This window comes from Anguilla anguilla, chromosome 9, assembly GCF_013347855.1.
Source record: "Anguilla anguilla isolate fAngAng1 chromosome 9, fAngAng1.pri, whole genome shotgun sequence".
Classification (NCBI taxonomy): Eukaryota; Metazoa; Chordata; class Actinopteri; order Anguilliformes; family Anguillidae; genus Anguilla; species Anguilla anguilla.
The window spans coordinates 648,895-668,878 of record NC_049209.1 but is presented as its reverse complement, the minus strand read 5'-3'; the positions used below and the strand labels follow the sequence as shown (position 1 = coordinate 668,878).

At 47.6% G+C, this 19,984-nt stretch overlaps 1 protein-coding gene across 3 annotated transcripts; it reads right to left on the bottom strand.

Annotated features, from left to right (window-relative positions):
• Positions 1 to 2: 2 nt before the first annotated feature.
• Positions 3 to 18,342, bottom strand: siah2l (seven in absentia homolog 2 (Drosophila)-like). 3 transcript variants are annotated; one of them, XM_035433624.1, is made up of 3 exons: positions 17,751 to 18,342; positions 4,651 to 5,205; positions 3 to 4,620 (listed from the first exon to the last, which is right to left on the bottom strand). In XM_035433624.1, exons 1-2 carry the CDS (start codon positions 18,189 to 18,191, stop codon positions 4,654 to 4,656), a joined length of 993 nt encoding a protein of 330 aa, XP_035289515.1. In that variant the 5' UTR covers positions 18,192 to 18,342; the 3' UTR covers positions 3 to 4,620; positions 4,651 to 4,653. The 3 variants fall into 3 exon arrangements, with proteins under 3 accessions (XP_035289515.1, XP_035289514.1, XP_035289516.1); XM_035433623.1 differs by having other exon boundaries at positions 3 to 5,205; XM_035433625.1 differs by lacking the exon at positions 17,751 to 18,342 and adding an exon at positions 10,596 to 12,372 and having other exon boundaries at positions 3 to 5,205.
• Between the last annotated feature and the right edge of the window lie 1,642 nt (positions 18,343 to 19,984).

Below are 19,984 nucleotides of genomic sequence, written 5' to 3'. Positions count from 1 at the left end.
GGTGTATAAACTGTATTTAATTGAACTGCAAGAGATAAAGACCAAAATTAGTTTTTTTTCCTATGGGTATTACAAGAGAATAATTCTTTGCGCTCTTCAAATAAGTGTTCTTTGGGGGAAAAAATCTGAAAAACTTAAATTACAGTTAACATCAAACAAAATATTCTACCACTAATTATTTCACGTCTAACAAACACATAAATGTAATACACTTGCATGAACGGAAATTGGGCACATTATACCAAACAAAGACACGTACAACACAAACACCTGCTCAACAGGGATTCAACAGCAACTTATCTCCATTACTAACATTACACTGAATCAATCTCAAAGCCACGTCAGTACTGTCAGTTATCTAGCAGAGAGCAAAGAAAACCTGCACAAACACAATTTAGTAATTAATAAATTAAATTAGCATCAAATATATTTCAGACTTTTCAAAGGAGAATGGGGTGGATCATTGTAAAATGATAGTGTCTGAAAATGTAGAAACGGGAGAATAGAGTAGAAAAGGAGGCGATTATTCTCAGTTTAAACCTTCAAACCACGGCCACCGGTCCCCCTAATCCCCCCACAGCTCACACCTGCAGTCGAATGAGGAGGAGCAGGAGCTCTGAACCTATGAAGGGGAGCCGTCTCAGCTGTGTCGGGTACAAAAGTTACAGATCATAAAAACACTAATCTTGCTGGGTAAGTGCGTCTTAAATTTTACAGCAGAAGGATGTGTTTAAAATCCCATATTATAAAATTGGTGACATCTAAAAAGGTAAATATAATTTATTGGTTTATACATTCTCTGATTTCCCCTCATTTTTCTGCCCGGTATGGAAGTGGCGGCTGTACTCGCTCGCGCTGCAGTCCGCGTGGCGGATATCGGACTGCTGACAGACACGCTCCACGCTCAGCGCTGACAGACACGCTCCACGCTCAGCGCTGACGGACACGCTCCACGCTCAGCGCTGACAGACACGCTCCACGCTCAGCGCTGAAGCGCGCGATAACGCCAGCCGCGTCGCCAGCGGCTTCTTTTCACACTGCCACCCACGAGCCCGGCTGCACAGACGCCAATACAGGAAGACTCGTGTGTTTCAGCAAAGAGACCGCAGCACCTGGATGACCAGCAGGGGTCGCTAGAGAGCGATGAGACAGAGACTTATTTCACTAGTGATCAAGTTAAAAACTGCTGAGCTTTTGTATCCTTATTTGCTGGAAATTATCAACCTTGACATCCGTATTTATCGACTGAGGTATAACCCCAGCTCTTCATAAGCAGCAGCAACTAATCAAACACACATCCTTTGGGACTTAATTAAAATTAATGACGTGTGTGGTTATACACTCCTGTGTCATCAAATATCTCCATCTGCTTATCCACGTATTTCCAAAAAGCACTTTTATATACATCAACAAGGGAAAATTATAATATTGTAAATATAACATTTACAATGTACACATACAGAATTGTAAATACTCATAATTACAATCAATGATGAATTGCCACAGAAACCATGATTACGTATACTTACAACACTGACAAACAGAGGACCAGATCCAAGAAGATGCTTTGATCATAAATTGATCACAATCGATTTTGCAAATAATGCGATACACAGATACAAGTCTTTCTCGACGCATGTCATACAACTGCTTTTGTTGTGTTCCTTTTTTTTTAAGCCCACATCTCTCGGCTGAAGTGCGTTTATGTTAGGCAGGGCTCGGCTAAGGAGCAGTTACACAATCTGACCTCATAGCTACAGCACTTTCTTCCCCTCTTCAAATGAACATTAAACATTGGTCAGGGCACAATGGAGTGGGTCATACAGAAATCATGAAGAGTATTTCTGCCATTTGCCAATTGAACACGGAAGGCTGTTTTTTTTTTTTGTTTTTTTTTTAAACAAATTTTGTGTAATAGAGCCAGTGAGGTGTGGCTCTGGAATTCAGCAGGGTGAGGAACGGAGTCCTGAAAGCCTGCTTTGATGAGCGGCAACATCCCGCAGTGATCAGCCGGCTTCTCTTCGCACACCAAGGGGCAACCCCGCAGCAGGTCCAGTTCCGAATACACTTCATACACCCAGTGTCCCCGGAACAACAGTCCACTCCCGAATACACTTCACACACCCCGTGTCCCCGGAACATCAGATTCAGCACACACACTTTGTCCAGGTCACTCGTTACTGAAGAGAAACCGGGACTGTGGGTGGGGGCTGCTGTTCATGTGGACGAAAACGTTCTGAGAGAAGCACCTGTTTATGCAGATCACTTAACGACTCAGTTCTTCGTTAAACAGCCTGGTGATTCTGCAGCGTTTCCCACTGAAGAAACGCTGCTCGCATGGGAATCTGAGGTGTGTGTGCAGGTAGGAAAGTCACTGACAAATAATGACTTAAAATAACACAAAGATATTTTTGTGTACAATTCTGTTGAAATATACTGTATAAATGTTAATCATATTTTATAGTCATTTATAAAATAAAATGTTGGAACAGGCACCTTCCACAGAGGGGAGATCAGCTCCATAACGGGCAGGACCTGGAGTCCTGCTGAACTCCATCAGTCCCAGTACAGACGTGTCCATGATCAGAGGTATTTCAGAGTTTTGTTTACGGTAGGTTTGTGTTGTACTGTACAGGAGGTGGGGTTTGGGCTCAGTAAGGTGAGCATTATAGAGTCACCTAAGAGCGTGTTTTCCCCCACAATGCATTTCACCTGGGGATCCGCAGATTCCCTTCAGAACACTGCACCTGGGTGACCTGACCTGCTCAGAAGCTGTCGGTCCAAAGTGCAGAGCTGTTTATACCTGTACAGGTAAGTAAGGCTTAATGGGCTACTGACCAACAGGAGGAAATGAAAAGATCCTCAGCAGCTTTTACAAACTGTAGAAATCTGGGTGTTACACAGTCCTGTCAGGATCAGCATTACATACATTTACAAAATGTGTTTCGCTTAAGATGTCCGCTGAAACCCAGGTGGGATTTCCTGAAGCAGTAAAAAGGCAGGAGAGGGTGACCTGTGTGGAAATAAAAACTAACTCAGTGCCCAGGACCAGCACTGGAAACAGGAAGTAATCACAGTGTGAACTCTAACAACTTCCTGTCAGTGTGAGGGGAGCAACTGCTCAGTCCCTGCTGTTTTTACCAACTGCCCCCATTTTAAAAGAAGGAAAAGTTAGGCAAGAAAGCGGTCACACACATCCATTCAATGAAATGCATTTACACACACATCCACACACACACACACTACACGTTTTCATTACCTGTGTTTGGTAAAATACAAAGTGAGGACAAGAGCTCAATGTACAGAATAATTAAGACATTCAGACCTTTGTATTTTCACTCAACATTATTCTGTTTTCTCATGTGTTCCTCTGTGAAGACCCATCTCTGTGAGGACCCATCTCTGTGAAGACCCATCTCTGTGAGGACCCATCTCTGTGAGGACCCATGTCTGTGAGGACCCATGTCTGTGAGGACCCATCTCTGTGAAGACCCATGTCTGTGAAGACCCATCTCTGTGAGGACCCATCTCTGTGAAGACCCATCTATGTGAGGATCCATCTCTGTGAAGACCCATGTCTGTGAAGACCCATCTCTGTGAGGACCCATCTCAGTGAAGACCCATCTATGTGAAGACCCATCTCTGTGAGGATCCATCTCTGTGAAGACCCATGTCTGTGAAGACCCATCTCTGTGAGGATCCATCTCTGTGAAGACCCATCAAATGCAGCTCTTCTTTCTCTCACAGTTCCGAGTTGACCTGATAATCTGAAGTCTTCGGCAGGTTAGGGTCAGGGTTAGACTGTAAATCCGATCTTAAGACGTTTCCGTTCCGTGTGGGCAGCCAGGTGACACGTCAGAAACCACTCAGGTAAAAACGCCCTTCCACTGTTTCTCTTCCCAGACATGCAGTCTTTTCACAGCCTTCATAACCAACATGCAGCCCTACATACAAGGCACTGGACCCTCATCGTCATCATCAGAATATCCACTACAGTATTTAACAGACTTGGAAATCAGCTAATTCATTGTCATTATAGGGTCAAAGTGGCATAATTTCTATGCTGATTGTTGAACTAATGCCCAGTGTACTTTTTCTGCACATACCGTACTTCATGGTACTTGCTGATACACACACACGCACACACACACACACACACATACACACAGGGCTACTTTCAGATGCAGGTGAGTCAGGACATCCCAGCACACCTCAGCCCCCTCCTGAATACGCGCCCAAGCCAACGGGGGCACAATGCCCAGGACACACCTGGAACTGGCCATGCCCCGAATCCACACCTGTCCACCCATAGGCCCGTCTGTCCTCCAGGCACTCACTCCCCCAGGGGCCATGTTCCTGCACCGGGCCAGGCCTCAGTGAGGGGGGGGGGACTGGCCCCAGGAACAAACACAGACACACAAATCTGACCTCCGCTCTCATCCGACCCCACCCACTCTTCTGTACGGCACCCCAAACTCCAGAGGAGCCGCCAAACCCCGCCACTCAGCGCACAAACCCGCCAAATCTCGCCACTCAGCACACGAACCCGCCAAACCTCGCCACTCAGCACACAAACCCGCCAAACCCCGCCTCTCAGCACACAAACCCGCCAAACCCCGCCTCTCAGCACACAAACCCGCCAAACCCCGCCTCTCAGCACATGGAGATGGTGACGTTGATCCCCAGGTTTCCGTTGTCGGCGAAGAGGTGGGCGATGGAGGTGTCGAACACCAGGCAGTCGCTGTTCATGATGGCGGCGGCCACGCCGTCGTGGATGGAGCGGGGCGTGGCCTCCCAGGTGAGGCGGCGGCGGTTGCCGTTGAGCTCCAGACGATAGGCGAAGTTCTCGGCCTGCTTGCGCGTGCCGATGAGCAGCACGATGGCAAAGAACTGCTGGTGGCCCTCGTACTTCTCCTGCTTCTCCAGCACCAGCATGAAGTGGAAGCCGAAGCAGGACTGCATCATCACCCAGTCCACCGCCCCCGGCAGGTCGATGTCCGTGGCCAGGAACACGATGTCCTCGCCCTGCAGCGTGGTGATGGACTTGTGGGCGTGCATCAGGTGGGGCATCACCGCCTCCAGCGAGCCCTGCCACTTACAGGACGCCCCGGGACACGGGCAGGAGTACGGCCGAAACTCACACACCTCCTCGTGCTCCGGCTTCTCACTGTGGTGCAGTGACAGCAGGCAGCCAGCAGAGGCATACTAGAGCAGAGAGAGAGAGGGAACGGTAAGTGAGAGAGAGAGGAGGGCAAGAGAACAAAAGAGAAATCGAGTGAAAAAGGAGTGAGAGGCAAAGGTGGGAAACGAGGGAATAGGATGGAAGAGGTAGAGCAAGGCGAAGGGAGAGTGAACAGCCATAAGAAGTCAAAGAAGAAGCCGAAGGGCAGGGAGAGAAGAACAGAGCATGAAAGAAAGGAAGGATGGGAAGAAGGCAAAACAAGAGAAAAGGGGAGGGGGAGAAAACAGAAACATTTAATCAAAATTGTGGACAGATTACTCAGAGAATAAGTCCTCTGAACACTGTGATACATCAGCACAACAATGTCAAATTGTACGTCCTCATAAAGGACCAGCACTAAGAGGACCATAAAAACCATGACCATAAAAAGCCAACAGCTCTCCAATGTGTGTGTGTGTGTCTTTGCATGTGTATGTGTGCGTGCATGAGTTCATGAGTGTGTGCATGTGTATATGTGTGTGTGTGTGTGTGTGTGTGTGTGTGTCTGTGTGGAGTGAGAGTAAGAGAGAGGGGTGGAACAGCTCAGGTCAATCAGGAGATGAAAAATAGCCCAGTTAAGGCAGAGGACTCTCTGCTTGATTACCTCACCAAGCAAAGCAATGAAGGTCAAAAAGACCTTCAGTTCAAGCTTACTGTACCAAATAGAAACCTGTACCCAATGTGCGGTCCCCGCAATACCACTCGTGTGTATTGGATACACACAAACTCTCACAGACACATACACACACACGCACACACATGTTCTCTCACACACACACATGCACACACAAAAACAGGTTTCAGATCACTGATAGAAATATACAAGACCCTTTCCAGCTAAACACGCCACTTTCTATGGTAAGAAATACATAAGTTAGTCATTAAGACATGGAGCACGGCTTTTTAAAGTGCCTGCTAGCGAGATTAGGCATTTATATGCAGGGACAGCATTCCAAAGTGGCTAAAAAGAAGGCAGCGAGCTCTGCTGACATTAAGTGGATTATTTAATCGAAAGCCCATTCGGTGGAGTGCCTGCCCGGGTTTGTAGGTGGAATGGAGGTCAGTGAAGGGGAAGCGGGGGAGGGGGTGGGCTGGCTTTAGGGAAAAAGGACAGGGTAACCTTCCTATGTCCAGAGCCTCTTCTGTCCTGCTGGAAGGTTCTGATTTGGGGCGAGGGGGGGGGGGGGAGGGAGAGCAGGGCAGAACATCTGTTTCTGCTCCACTGAACAACCCCAGAGGGGCAGTTCCCTCCTGCCTGTATTCAGTACCCAGTGGTAAAGTTAATCAGCCACCCTAATGCCCCAATAGGTCCCATTGGGCCCACCGCACAGCTCAAAATGTCTGGGAGAAAAGGCAGCAGGCCGACCCGGATGACCTGCAGAGGTAACTGCCCTGGATGACCCACAGATGTAACCTCTATGGATGACCTGCAGAGGTAACCTCTATGGATGACCTGCAGAGGTAACCTCTATGGATGACCTGCAGAGGTAACCTCTATGGATGACCTGCAGAGGTAACCTCTATGGATGACCTGCAGAGGTAACCTCTACGAATGACCTGCAGAGGTAACCTCTACGAATGACCCGCAGATGTAACCTCTATGGATGACCTGCAGAGGTAACCTCTATGGATGACCTGCAGAGGTAACCTCTATGGATGACCTGCAGAGGTAACCTCTACGAATGACCTGCAGAGGTAACCTCTATGGATGACCTGCAGATGTAACCTCTATGGATGACCTGCAGAGGTAACCTCTACGAATGACCTGCAGAGGTAACCTCTACAAATGACCTGCAGAGGTAACCACCCCGAATGATCTGCAGAGGTAACTGCCCTAGATGAGGTAGAGGATGACTGCAATGAAAACAGAAAACAGGATGGCTGCTACGATGCAGCCTTGCTTGACTCCAGTGTCCACCTTAAAGGGATCTTTTTCAACCCCACTGCTACAGAGTACTGTGGTTGTACGTGGATTTCCTCCTTGTCCCATACCAGGAGCAAGGTGAGAATGTGGGTTAGACTTTCCCCGCCTGCCTTCAGGACCTCAGCTGGGATCCCATCAGGCCCAGCCTTTTGTTACCCAGCTTCCTTATGGTATCTTGCACCTCTCTTAGGCTAGATGGTTCTCCCTTTATGAGGAACATAGTTAAGAGCCTCCAACTCAGCTGTGGTGTCTCTGTTCTGAAGCTCCTCATAGTGCTTTTTCCATCTTGATTGACTCACCATCCTTAACCAGCATTTGCCCATTTTTGGAACGAAGGGGGTTTAAGCCATGGTGGCTGGGTCTGTATACCTTTCTTAGAGCGTCAAAGAAGCCCCTGGTTCCCCAGAGTCTGCAAGCTGCTGGAGCTCCAGGGCTTTCTTTGTCTGCCACTAGTTTTTCAAGTCTCTCACCTGATGCTGGACAGCTGCCTTCTCTTTGGTATGGGCAGTTCTCTTAGCCTTGCACTTGATGTCATTCTGCCAGGCACTAAAGGTTTGCCGCTTGATATTGAAGAGCTGCTGGATTTCGGAGTCATTCTCATCGAGCCAGTCTTGGTGTTTCTTGGTTTTAAAGCTGAGGGTGCTCCTGCTTAGGGTGTCAGGGATGAACTTAAGAAAGCCCCAGTGAGTTCACCACTAAGAGCAGCCTGGAGCTTTCGTTGAGAGCTGGTATCATCCAACTGTTGCGCCTAAGCTGACTGGCCTTTTCCGCACGCACAAGACGGATGGACATGGTGGAGCGAATGAGGTGATAGTCTGTCCAGCAGTCATCTGTGCTGGTCATTGCTCTGGTGTAGTGCACATCACGGCAGTCTCTGGTGCGAATAATGACATAGTTGATGTCATAGCAAGATGTTTTGAGTTTGTTCTTCTGGCGGAAGAGTGTGTTGGTAATGGTCACATTGTGTTCTGAGCATTCAGTTAGCAATAATATGCTATTGGAGTTTGTATTGCTAACTCATTCCCACCCGATCATGCCTCCCCACAGGCTGTAGGTCCATCAAACCTTAGCAAGTCTTCAAGCAGGATTAACTTCTCCTCCTTGGGGATTCTGGTGAGTACCTTGTCCAGGTCAACATAGAAAGCCTCTTTAACTTCAAGTGTTGGAGCATAACTCACAACAGTGGCCACAAGCATCAGGTGGATGGTCATTAGATGCGCACTGATGCGCACTGGGAGTTCAAAGAGGTGGCTGATGAACCTTTTCTTAATGGCAAAACCTACCCCGTGGATCCTCAGCTGGTTTTCCTTTCCAGGAGAAAGAGCATCCTTTCTCCTCCCTTAGCTGGCCTTCATCAGCCAATCGGGTTTCAGCAATATCCTTCAGCCGTCAAGATCTTGGTCCAGCTCGACCTTACCGCCATGGGTGACCCTCCCAGGAGCAGAGATCCAGGCAGCATTCTCAGGCACTCGCAAGCAGGTGCACACACATACACACACACACACACAAACACACACACGGGCACGAGTGCACACACACACACAGTTCTCTGGAGGCAAGCTTGCAAAAACCAATCGGTTTATATTTTAATCCCAAATCACACACAGAAGCAAAAAAATCTGCCAGTGGCACTGAAATGTAGTCTTTCTTCCCTTTCTTTTTTAATTAAATCTTAATCCGCCTGTGGTTTGATCTCTGGGGCTGGTTAAGATAAGGAGCGAGACATTTTCTTTCCAGTACAGACTGAATCTGAGCTAAAGCCGTCCGGTATGAGGCAGCAGGGAAACAGATCCACTTATGAGGGCCCATTTAAATTTCAGCTTTTTATGTTGCAAAATGCATCTCCTGTGAAATCAGACCCAAATGGGTCTAAATTTAGCCCCCTCCTGATGGAACATTCCTGTACTCTTAAACCAAGGAACCCAAGAAATGCATCAACCGCACACACCACAGTGTTCCGGAGTCCAGCTCCACTGCGAGAAACGCTCAACTAAATAAATGTGACTGATTGACTGACTGCAGCCCAAATACATTAGAGAAAAAGAGAGGAGCTCAGAGAAAAAGACAGGTGCATCAGAGGAAAGAGAGGAGTGTCAGAGGAAAAGAGAGGAGTGTCAGGAAAAAAAAGAAGTGTCAGAAAGAGAGGAGCGTCAGCAGAAAGCAGTTTGAACTTGGCGAGTGGGGACACAGCCTGCATCTCATTCATATTCACACAGCAGTCCCCCCCCCCGCGCCCCCACCCACTTCTGTCTACGGACCCGTAAATGAGCACCCTTTACCTCCCAAATCCTCCTCCTCCTCCTCCTCCCCCTCCACACCGGGACAGAGTCTGGAAAATTTAACCCCGACCGCCGCGTAAGACACATCCTGCGTCCCGTCAGTCAAACGAGACTGTGCCTGCGGGGGAATGACCTCCGCTGACCCCCCCTCTCTGAATGCCCCCCCCCCCCCCCCCAGTGCAGTACCAGAGGCTGACCTCCCCTGACCCCCCATCCCTAAATGCCCCCCCCCCCCCCCCCCCCAGTGCAGTACCAGAGGCACAGGAACGCTTGGCACGTCTCCACCCCACCCAAAACCAAGTAGGCTGTCCTTCTGTGCTGGCTGCAGCTACCAGGACACCAAACAAACATCTCATTAAAGAGGCAAGGACAGGCTGGCCCAATTCATTACACCGTCAAGCTGAACGGAGAGGGGGAGGAAGAGGGAGGGAGAGGGGCGGAAGAGGGGGAGAGAAGTGGCAGTGACAGGGAGTATTTGGTGGAGGTATTCTGCGGAGAGTCCCTGGGGTACTGGGCTTGAAGGTTGGAGGGACGGGGGTTCACACGCCGTGACTCCGCCATCATTACCGCCACTAAGCGGGTCACAGTTTGCTGGCTGCACTGCAGGGGAGGGGGGTGCACTCCCAGGGGACGAGCAGATGGACTGCCCTCAAACGGAGGAGAGAAATCTCCTGGGACTCCCGTCATCCTGCGGCTGCTGCCTCTGACATCACCGCTTAGCGGGAATACGGAGTCATAATGAGGGGCGTATTTACCGCCAGCCCGCAGCCCCGGCGACCTGAAGGAGACACGGCCGCCGGACGCCCGGAGTCCTGTTTCAGTCCCCGCAGTGTACGCACGGGACAAAACTCAGCCCCCACACCCCATCCTCCAATCAATACCAATCACACTAAAAGTCTGGGATTGGAAGGACACCAAGTTAGAGACTCTGATTATTAGGTCAGAGAGACGGTGGTGCAGACAATTTAGTGCTCTCTTTCCCCCTCCCAGCATCGTACCCCACCCTAACCTGCACCCCCAAACCCACACCCTCAACCCTACCCCACCCCCACCCCACACCCTCACCCCCACACCCCACCCCCAAATCACTCACCTCACTGAATGAGGGGGTGGAGCTATGCAAATCACCCACCTCATGGAATGAGGGGGTGGAGCTAAGCAAATCACTCACCTCGCGGAATGAGGGGGCGGAGCCTCTCCCAGGAAGAGGAGTGGCACGGCAGATGGGCCGGGTGCCACTCACCCTGTGTGGGCGTGGCCATCCCAGCAGGCAGCGCCACTGGGACAACTCGCGTAAGAGGGGCAGGCAGGAGGCCGGGCACAGCATCACCCAGAAGTGTCCAGCAGGGGGCGCCATCTCATATGCCACCAACCCTCTATGCCTACGTGCAGCCCACCGATTCCCCTTCAGCCACAGACACGCCCCACTCTGGCCTAACTTCCACCCTGCTGCCCCCCTCCCTAACCTATCCTGGAAAGAAAAGGCTGACTACGCTTCTAAACTGTGGCCCCTGATTGGCCAGCCCAACACTCTGCAGATGTTGAGGAGACTCAGCGAAGCTGCGGGTCAGATGGACCGATTCCAGCAAGGCGCTGAGCGACTGCACTTCACAGACTACGCTCACCCTTAATCTCACCAGTCCCCACAAACACAGACTACTCTCACCCTTAATCCCACCAGTCCCCACAAGCACAGACTAGTCTCACGCTTAATCCCACCAGTTCCCACAAGAACAGACTACTCTCACCCTTAATCCCGCCAGTCCCCACAAACACAGACTACTCTCACCCTTAATCCCGCCAGTCCCCACAAACACAGACTACTCTCACCCTTAATCCCGCCAGTCCCCACAAGCACAGACTACTCTCACCCTTAATCCCGCCAGTCCCCACAAGCACAGACTAGTCTCACGCTTAATCCCACCAGTCCCCACAAGAACAGACTACTCTCACCGTTAATCCAGTTTGTCAGTCCCACTGAACACACACTGTTGGCACAAAAACCCACAAATACTGAATAGAGACTGAAACACCAGGCACAACCTCACAGGTCTTCAGTAGCTAAGTAGGACGCGTAAAAACACACAAGTCTACAGTAGCTAAGCAGGACACGTAAAACCACACAAGTCTACAGTAGCTAAGCAAAGCACGTAAAAACACACAAGTCTACAATAGCTAAGCAAAGCACGTAAAAACACACAAGTCTACAATAGCTAAGCAAAGCACGTAAAAACACACAAGATGCTCTGGACACCTGTCAAATACGAGCAGGTACACGTGTGTGTAGTCTGATCCAAACAAAGAACTTTGTGTTCCTGGTGATGCTCCAGCTGTCCCAGTGTGAAATGAAGGAGAAGAGTGTTCCCGTGTCCGTAAACTGGCCCCCCCCCACGCTCGTCACCTCAGTCTCAGGCCCCCACCCCACGGCACGCAACACAGTTTCTCCAGACGCTGTACCCCTCAGTCAAACATGGACAGAGTGACAGAGCTGTACTCCTCAGTGAGACACGGACACAGTGACAGAGCTTCACTCCGCTCCCTCACCCTAACACTGCAACACTAACACAGCCGCTGCCAGAGAGAGAGAGAGAGAGAGAGAGAGCGAGAGGGGGAGGGAGGGAGAGAGAGATACGGAGAGGGATGGGGGAGTCTGTTAGAACTCCCCCTGCATACATCTTGCCTTCCTCTCTCTCCCCCTCCCTCTTGTCTCTCTCTCCCTCCCCCCCCCTCTGTCTCACCCCCCCCAAGATTCAGGGTCCTCTCTCCTGTGCCGGGTTGAGCCATCTTCTCTTTCATGCTTTTCTCTTTAAATCCCTTCCAGCACTTTGAACTGCACATTACACTAGAGAAGCAGGAAGCGTGTGTGTGTGTGTGTGCGTGTGAGTATGTTTGTCTGTCTATGTGTGTGTGTGTGTGTCATTGTGTGTGCGCATGTGCGAGAGCGTGTGTGAGTGTGTGTGTGTGTGTGCGCACTGTAATATACTCCTCAGTCTATTTACAGAAGGCGTAGTGATTGACAGCTCAATCGTGAGGCTCCAGTCAAGGGGGCATCGCACACATCACAGGCTGAACAGCTGTCAGTCAGCTGTCAAAGCCCGCCTCCAGTGAGGTCATGGGTCAGTGGGCTTCAGTGATTGCATCATAATGAGTGATGAGCCGCATGAGCTGAACTCAAAACTAAAGTTCTCAAAACCCTGAGATTCAATCGAGGGCTGAATGACCAGTGTTTACAGGGCAAAGCAGGAGCAGGGAGGCTGGGATTTTACAGGAAGTGGAACAAAGAGGATGAGGAATGAAGAGGAAGAGGAAGGGTGGAATCCTCACTCTGATTCAGCTAAGAACAATTCTGATATTTCTTTTCTGTCAAAACTCTTTTCTTCATCTACCCCATACAAGTTCACAAAAAATAAACCCACAAAAACACACACATACACACACGTACACAGACACACGCACACGCACACACGCAGGCACACACACACGCACACACATACAGACACGCACACACACACACACACCCACACATGCACACACATACACACACACAGACACACAGACACACACACGCACACGCGTGCACACACACACACACAAACACCCACACAGGCACACACACACGCATACACATACACACACACACACACACACGCAGACACACACACAGATGCAGACACACACACACACACACACACACAAAAGAAGGCCATACATAAATATTAATGCTTTGGAAAATGATAATACTGTACTGGAAGAATCGATATGTGAAGCTCCTGGCGCATTCAGGCCGGGTGGAGTGGATCTGCTCTTCCAACAGAGCCTGAAGACTCCATCAGGAGGAGAGCCCCAGCCAGGGGCAGCACAACAGACCCCCTCCCCAGCACCAGCACTGCCATACGGGGGGGGGGGGGTTAAGACTGGCAGTCTGCCAAACCCTCCACTCACACTGCACCCCCCCATGCACGCACACTCACACACCCCCCACCATGCACACACACACACACACACACACACACACACACGCAGGCACATACACATACACATACACACACGCACACACACACACGGATACAGTTTGGAGTGTTGCGCCTGATGAGATTTTCCAAGTGTGAAATGAAGAAAGGGAAAGATGAAAGGAAGGAAAGGTGGAGGGAGGGAGGAGGGGAAACAGAGGGAGGAGCAATATCAGACGGGGAGTGTAAGGAACATCAACACCTGCTGTTCGACATACAACATCCTACTATACATATACATCATACATACACACCGCACTTACATACATCCTACTATACATATACATCATACATACACACCGCACTTACATACAAAATCCTACTATACATATACATCATACATACAAACCGCACTTACATACATCCTACTATACATATACATCATACATACACACCGCACTTACAACATCCTACTATACATATAGCCTACATCATACATACACACCGCACTTACAACATCCTACTATACATATACATCATACATACACACAGCACTTACATACAACATCCTACTATACATATATGTCATATATACACACAGCACTTACATACATACAACATCCAACTAAACATAAATATATATCACATGTAGGCTACTTACTGCACCAACATACTTACGTACTTACATACATACATATATATATAGCCTACATAAGCACATACATACATAGCCTTCACATGTTTGATAAAAATGAGCAATAAATGATATGATCAAAAACTAGGAAAATTAAATTTATAAATACAAACAAAATTGCTTGGAGAAAAGGATTTTGTTCAAGGGGTCTATTTTAAATCTGCAAGTGCATTCTTTTGCCAAGCCAAAGACCCCAAGCCGACCTCAAAATCAACCAAGAAATAATTTGGCTAACTGACCAATAAATTGCACTTTGCAATGGCCACACCTGAATACGATGACAACTAGTGGTTTAAATAGAAAGGGGCAGAGTCTACAAGCGCAGACCTCAAAGGCTTTGAGGTCTACTGAAGGATTCTATAAGAAGGAATGGCCGTCAAAGATCACCCCATGTGATCACCAGCCTCATGTATCATATAAGCTACCAAGCCTTCATTATCATATGGGCTACCAAACTTTCATATATCATATAGGCTACCAAGCCTTCATTATCAGATAGGCTACTAAGCATTCATATATCATATAGGCTACCAAGCCTTCATATATCATGCTGTTATATATATCACCAGGCCCCTCTACTGAACTGGGCCCCTCTATTGAACCTGGCCCCTCTACTGAATCTAGCCCCTCTGCTGAACCTGGCCCCTCTACTGAACCTGACCCCTCTACTGAACTGGGCCCCTCTACTGAACCTGGCCCCTCTACTGAATCTAGCCCCTCTACTGAACCTGACCCCTCTACTGAATCTGGCCCCTCTACTGAACCTGGCCCCTCTACTGAACCTGGCCCCTCTGTTGCCATGGTTCCCAGCAGAAGGGCCTGACTGTTTTCTTTAATGCCAAATGTTCTGTGGCACTGTGACAATCTTTGCCATTTAAATAATGAGCAATTAGTCATTGATTTAGCTTTATTCAGTAATATCCTCTAAAATGTCACCAGGATGCACACACGGCCATACACAGAACTCTGCAGCACTCAGTGTGGAATTTACAGGTAGATAGCTGGTATTAACGGTTGTGCTGTTATTTTTCCTTAGCCAAAATGCTTAATCAGTCATTCTTAAATTCAAGCTTCAATTTTCCAAGTTCAAAATAAACCATCTAACTGCACCTCTTCAAATCCCTGCCCTTCTCATAGATTTATTTTTTTAAATAAATTCATTGCTATTCTCCACAGTTTTCCCTGCTAAATTAACTCTTCATGATCTATAAAAAAAACTTGCTTAATCTCACTTCTGGAAGCGCTATAAAATCTGTATGGCTGGGATTAAGTATTCATAATCTAATCAATAATGTTGATCTTGAGGCCATTTAAGCCTAGGTTCTATATTATGCACTTTGTAGAGTTAATGCAACTGTTTTATTCTAAATCTAAGAGCATATACTCAAAACAAGCATTTATTTAGAGACACATACATAATTTGTCTGGGCTCCTCCCTGTTATAGATGGTAAACTATCTAGAGCTGCAGAAACCATCTGCATCAAAATGATTCTGGACCGGTGTAAGGAAAACTCTTTTTTTTTAAATGTCAGACATCTAAGAAAAAATTTGCTTTATACACCATTTTAATACAGTAGACAAGATGTTGAGTGTAATAACAGTAAACGCTTGAAAATACCATTTAAACTCATGAAATTAATAAAATAGCCACAGGAAATATTTCTGTTAACTTCTACAGATTAAACAATAATGTGGATTCAGCTCAGGGCAATCTTGCTTTTAAATTGTAATTCCAAAAATACTCAGCAAACACTATCAACATTGAGACCCATGACCCAATGACCCACGCAGTTAAAAAATCAGATTTAATGTGATTGTAAAATGCAACTCACAGTTTCCCAAATTAACTCTTTCTATGGCAGAAAGCCTGTCATCGGTAGCCTGTCGAGGACAACCTGCAGCCGATGTCCAGCACGATGAGAAAAGACCCCCCCCCCCCCCCCCCCGACCCCCGACCCCCGACCCCCGACCCGTCTCTGGAGGAACCTGCTCTGGAGAACCCCACTCCGGAGGAACCCGCTCTAGAGAACCCGCTCTGGAGAACCCCACTGCGGAGGAACCCGCTCTAGAGAACGCCGCTCTGGAGGAACCCGCTCTGGAGAACTCACTCTGGAGAAGCCGCTCCGGAGAACTCGCTCTGGAGAACCCGCTCTGGAGAACTCGCTCTGGAGAACCCGCTCTGGAGGAACCTGCTCTAGAGAACGCTGCTCTGGAGAACCCGTTCTGGAGGAACCCGCTCTGGAGAACCCGCTCTGGAGGAACCCGCTCTGGAGGAACCCGCTCTAGAGAACGCCGCTCTGGAGGAACTGCCCCCACCACGCCACTGAAACACTACTCCAGCCGAGAGAGCAGAGATGAGCTTTCAGGGGCCGCTGACCCCGCGCTGCACCAATACAACTTTAATGGTGCAGTAACGCAACCAGTCTCCCACCACAAATGTGTTAGAGCAGGAGCCAGCGGAACCCATGCACAAACAATGCAGCAGCCTCTCAGTGCTTCTCTAACAGACAAAGCCAATCAGTGCAATCTGTCTGTCTGTCTGTGCGCAAACTCACAATCACAAACTAATCACAGGCACTGTGCACAGATAAACTAACTGACAGAAGATTATACGTATTTACAGTCCAGGCAATCTAAATCAAGTTCAGACCAAACAACCACCAATCCAATCATACATTTTCTGCCTGCATCACATAGATCGCAAGAGGTGCAACTGTCATAAACACAGCTAACTGGCATATATATATATATAATGCATGGCATACATACTGAATGTAAATAAGAGGAAACAGTGATGCAGCAGGTTGCTAACAGACGGTGACTACTTCGCGCGTTTCTAGCTGGCACTGAACTCCAGCTGTCATTATAAACTGTAAAAAAAATAAAATAAAATTTTTAAAAAGCAGCTGTCGACCGCGCGCCTTCAGAGTGGTTTTAATCTCTGTGGTAACGGCGACGTCCCTGATTGGTGGAACTCACTTTAGGATTGTGGGTAGCATAGTACTTCAACGGGAATTCGTGATTAAAACACAATTTCTTAAAAACGTTGGTCCGATTTATGACTTCTAAAGAAGCATGTGCCATCGTTTCACAATCTCGTAGCTCATGGGAAGTCTACCTTTTACGGTTAATATATAATGATATCATTATCTATGGCGAATATGAATGCCATTTCTACTTCCGGAACCAGACGTTCCTTTGCATAAGCTTAGACTACGGCAAATAGACGCCGTGTTTACAACTTTGCTTAACGTAAAACGACGCTGAATTGCACATGCACGGCTTTCACTTGGAAATTTCTTATTTATTTGAAACGTTTAGTAAAACCTAAGGAACAGCTGGTGGCACTGAACGTGCAACTCTCCTCTCGCCCGTAGTCACTAAAGACCAATTAAGTGCGCCGTTATGCCGCTCGCTACGTCCCACATGCAACTCATGTCATCTCACGACTGCATATTCACCACTCCATTCCCTGTTCAAACTGTCACAGACAGTTAGCAGTCCTAACCAGCTACAGTACCCATGAAAACATAAAACAAGTTCGTTCAAAAAGCTCTTTGGCTAACGCAGCTAGTTAACAGTACATTAAGTGAGTGTTATACCTCTATCCAGCAAAGAAAATGTAACACTGACAGCAGTTCTAGAGCTTTTTCAGTTCGAGAGATTCGAGTTGCGCCTTACCTTACACGGAAAAGGAAGCGTGGAGGCAACTTTCTCCATGGCCAAGTTTCTGATGCTCGGGGTAAGAGGGCCTCGACAAGTCGGGCAACAACTCAGCTTTTGTCGGCACTGGTTGCAAACTAGGTGCCCGGCCTGGCATTGCAAGATCGGAGGCAGGACGTAATCGAAACAAACTGGACACTCAAATAGCGCTGTTAGCTCGGCCGACTGGCCCTGCAACGCCGCAGCGGGCAAGGCAACAGCTGCAGCAGTAGCGACTGAGCCAGCCCCAGCTACTGAGCCCGAAACTCCGGCAGCAGCGGCCGCCGCTGCCGCGGCCGCGGCGGCTGCAGCAGCGGCGGCGGCAGCTGCGGCTCCGGCAGAAGCTCCGTGTTTCCCTCCTCCGGCTTTTCCGGCCCCAAGTCCTCCGCCCCCGCCGCCCGCTGAGGACGGACGGCTCATGGCGATTAGTTCAGATCTTTTTGGTTTATAGGTAGAAGCTCAATATCAGAACCCCCGGTGTTATACTCTGGATAAAGACCGCTTTACTACTGCTTCCTAAAAAATCTCATGTCCCTGAAGAGTGAGAACATAACATGGCTTCCTCTGCTTGAAAGAGGGTTCAACACCCATTGGGTGAACCGTCGAGGATTGACAGTGGCTGGACCAATCAGAAAACACCAATGAAGGTTACGTAATGCATATGTTTACACTCAAGGATTTAGGGACTTGTAGTTATACCGAAATGAAACCCCACAACATCGAACGCAAGAGGGCAGGTGGATTTAAAGAAACAGAATTGAAAATAAATATATATTTATTACGTCTTTCTTCTTTTTACATTTCGAAAATATCATAGAGTGACTCACAGTAGCCTACACATGGTGACTTAATAACGTACAGGCCTATCAGCTAATTACTTATGTTTAACATATTAAATATGACAAGCAATTCACTCACTCAAACAGATTATGGCCAGACTGTCTATTAAGAAATAGGATGCAAGCTATGACTAAACCTTATTAGAAGACAGGAGCTGATCCAGTGTTTTCTGGCTCTTGTTAAGTGTGAATCAGGCTAAGTGACACATGTTGTGTTTGTGGAAATAATAGGAGATTCAAATAAATGTGAATCTTGGACATGGGCCCCTCATTTTCAGGAATTATCAATAACAAGCTACGTATAACGGCAAAATGACCACCTGCAGGCCTTGAAGGCTGTCTTGCTGCTATGCATGGAGAGCACGTGGTTTGATCTTGACAGACTTTAAACACGAGGATCACGTGTTGCTAACATTAAATTTCAAAGGCATGGGTTTGCCCATGTCATGGAGGTTTTTAAACATAAGGCTCTATAAGAAGAGTGCTTTGGAATTCTCTCTGAAAGAAGAGCAAATAGTGTGTGTAAAATGTAAAAAGAGAAATGTACTTCATCTTATTCACCAGGCACATCAACGGTGGCTTTGTTCCACGAGCAGCAACGCAGGCATTCAAATGACAAATACTGCCTACTGCATTGGTCATGTTAAATAGAAAGCTTTATCTCAATTTAAAAGTTAATGAATGCCCCATGTTTAAAATATATCCTTCTGTGGACTTAAAAGTTTCAACTAAATGTGCTGCAGTTTGAAAAAAGGTTAGAAAACTTATCAAATGAATACTATACCCAACTAAAACAAAACTTAAATTTTGTATTTTTTGTCATAGGAGTTAGAATGACTGGAAATAGAATGAAAGCATACTGCATTTACACACTGTCTTCAAATCTGTTAGGCAGGCATTCTTCTAGAAAACTTAGATCAACACCCTGAGGTGCAATGGAGGTATATTTTTGTTCTTTAAGGAAATTCCTAAATGTACCCTGGAAATGCAATAATGTTCTATTTGGGTACTAAGTACCTTTTACAAGCAAAAGGTGTGGAAATGAAAGATGTATTTCTGGCTGGGCTACATTTTTATGTACCTATAGGGTACCACCCCACTGACACGTTTTATATTCTTTGGCACTTTTCTGTCCCTTTTGTTCCTGTGAGTGTATGCACAGAATTATAACGATAGCATTGACTCCCAAGCATTCTATATCCAACTTCAAAATGTGTGCCCTCAAGGTTTACCAGATCTATTGTTCACTGGAGATTTAATACTGATGTCCAACCCATTCATGGAATCACCACATGTAATATCACAAATCTGTTTACACTATGCATGAGTTAAAACTTTTTTTAATGGTCTCATGCCAACACAGTCTTATAATCA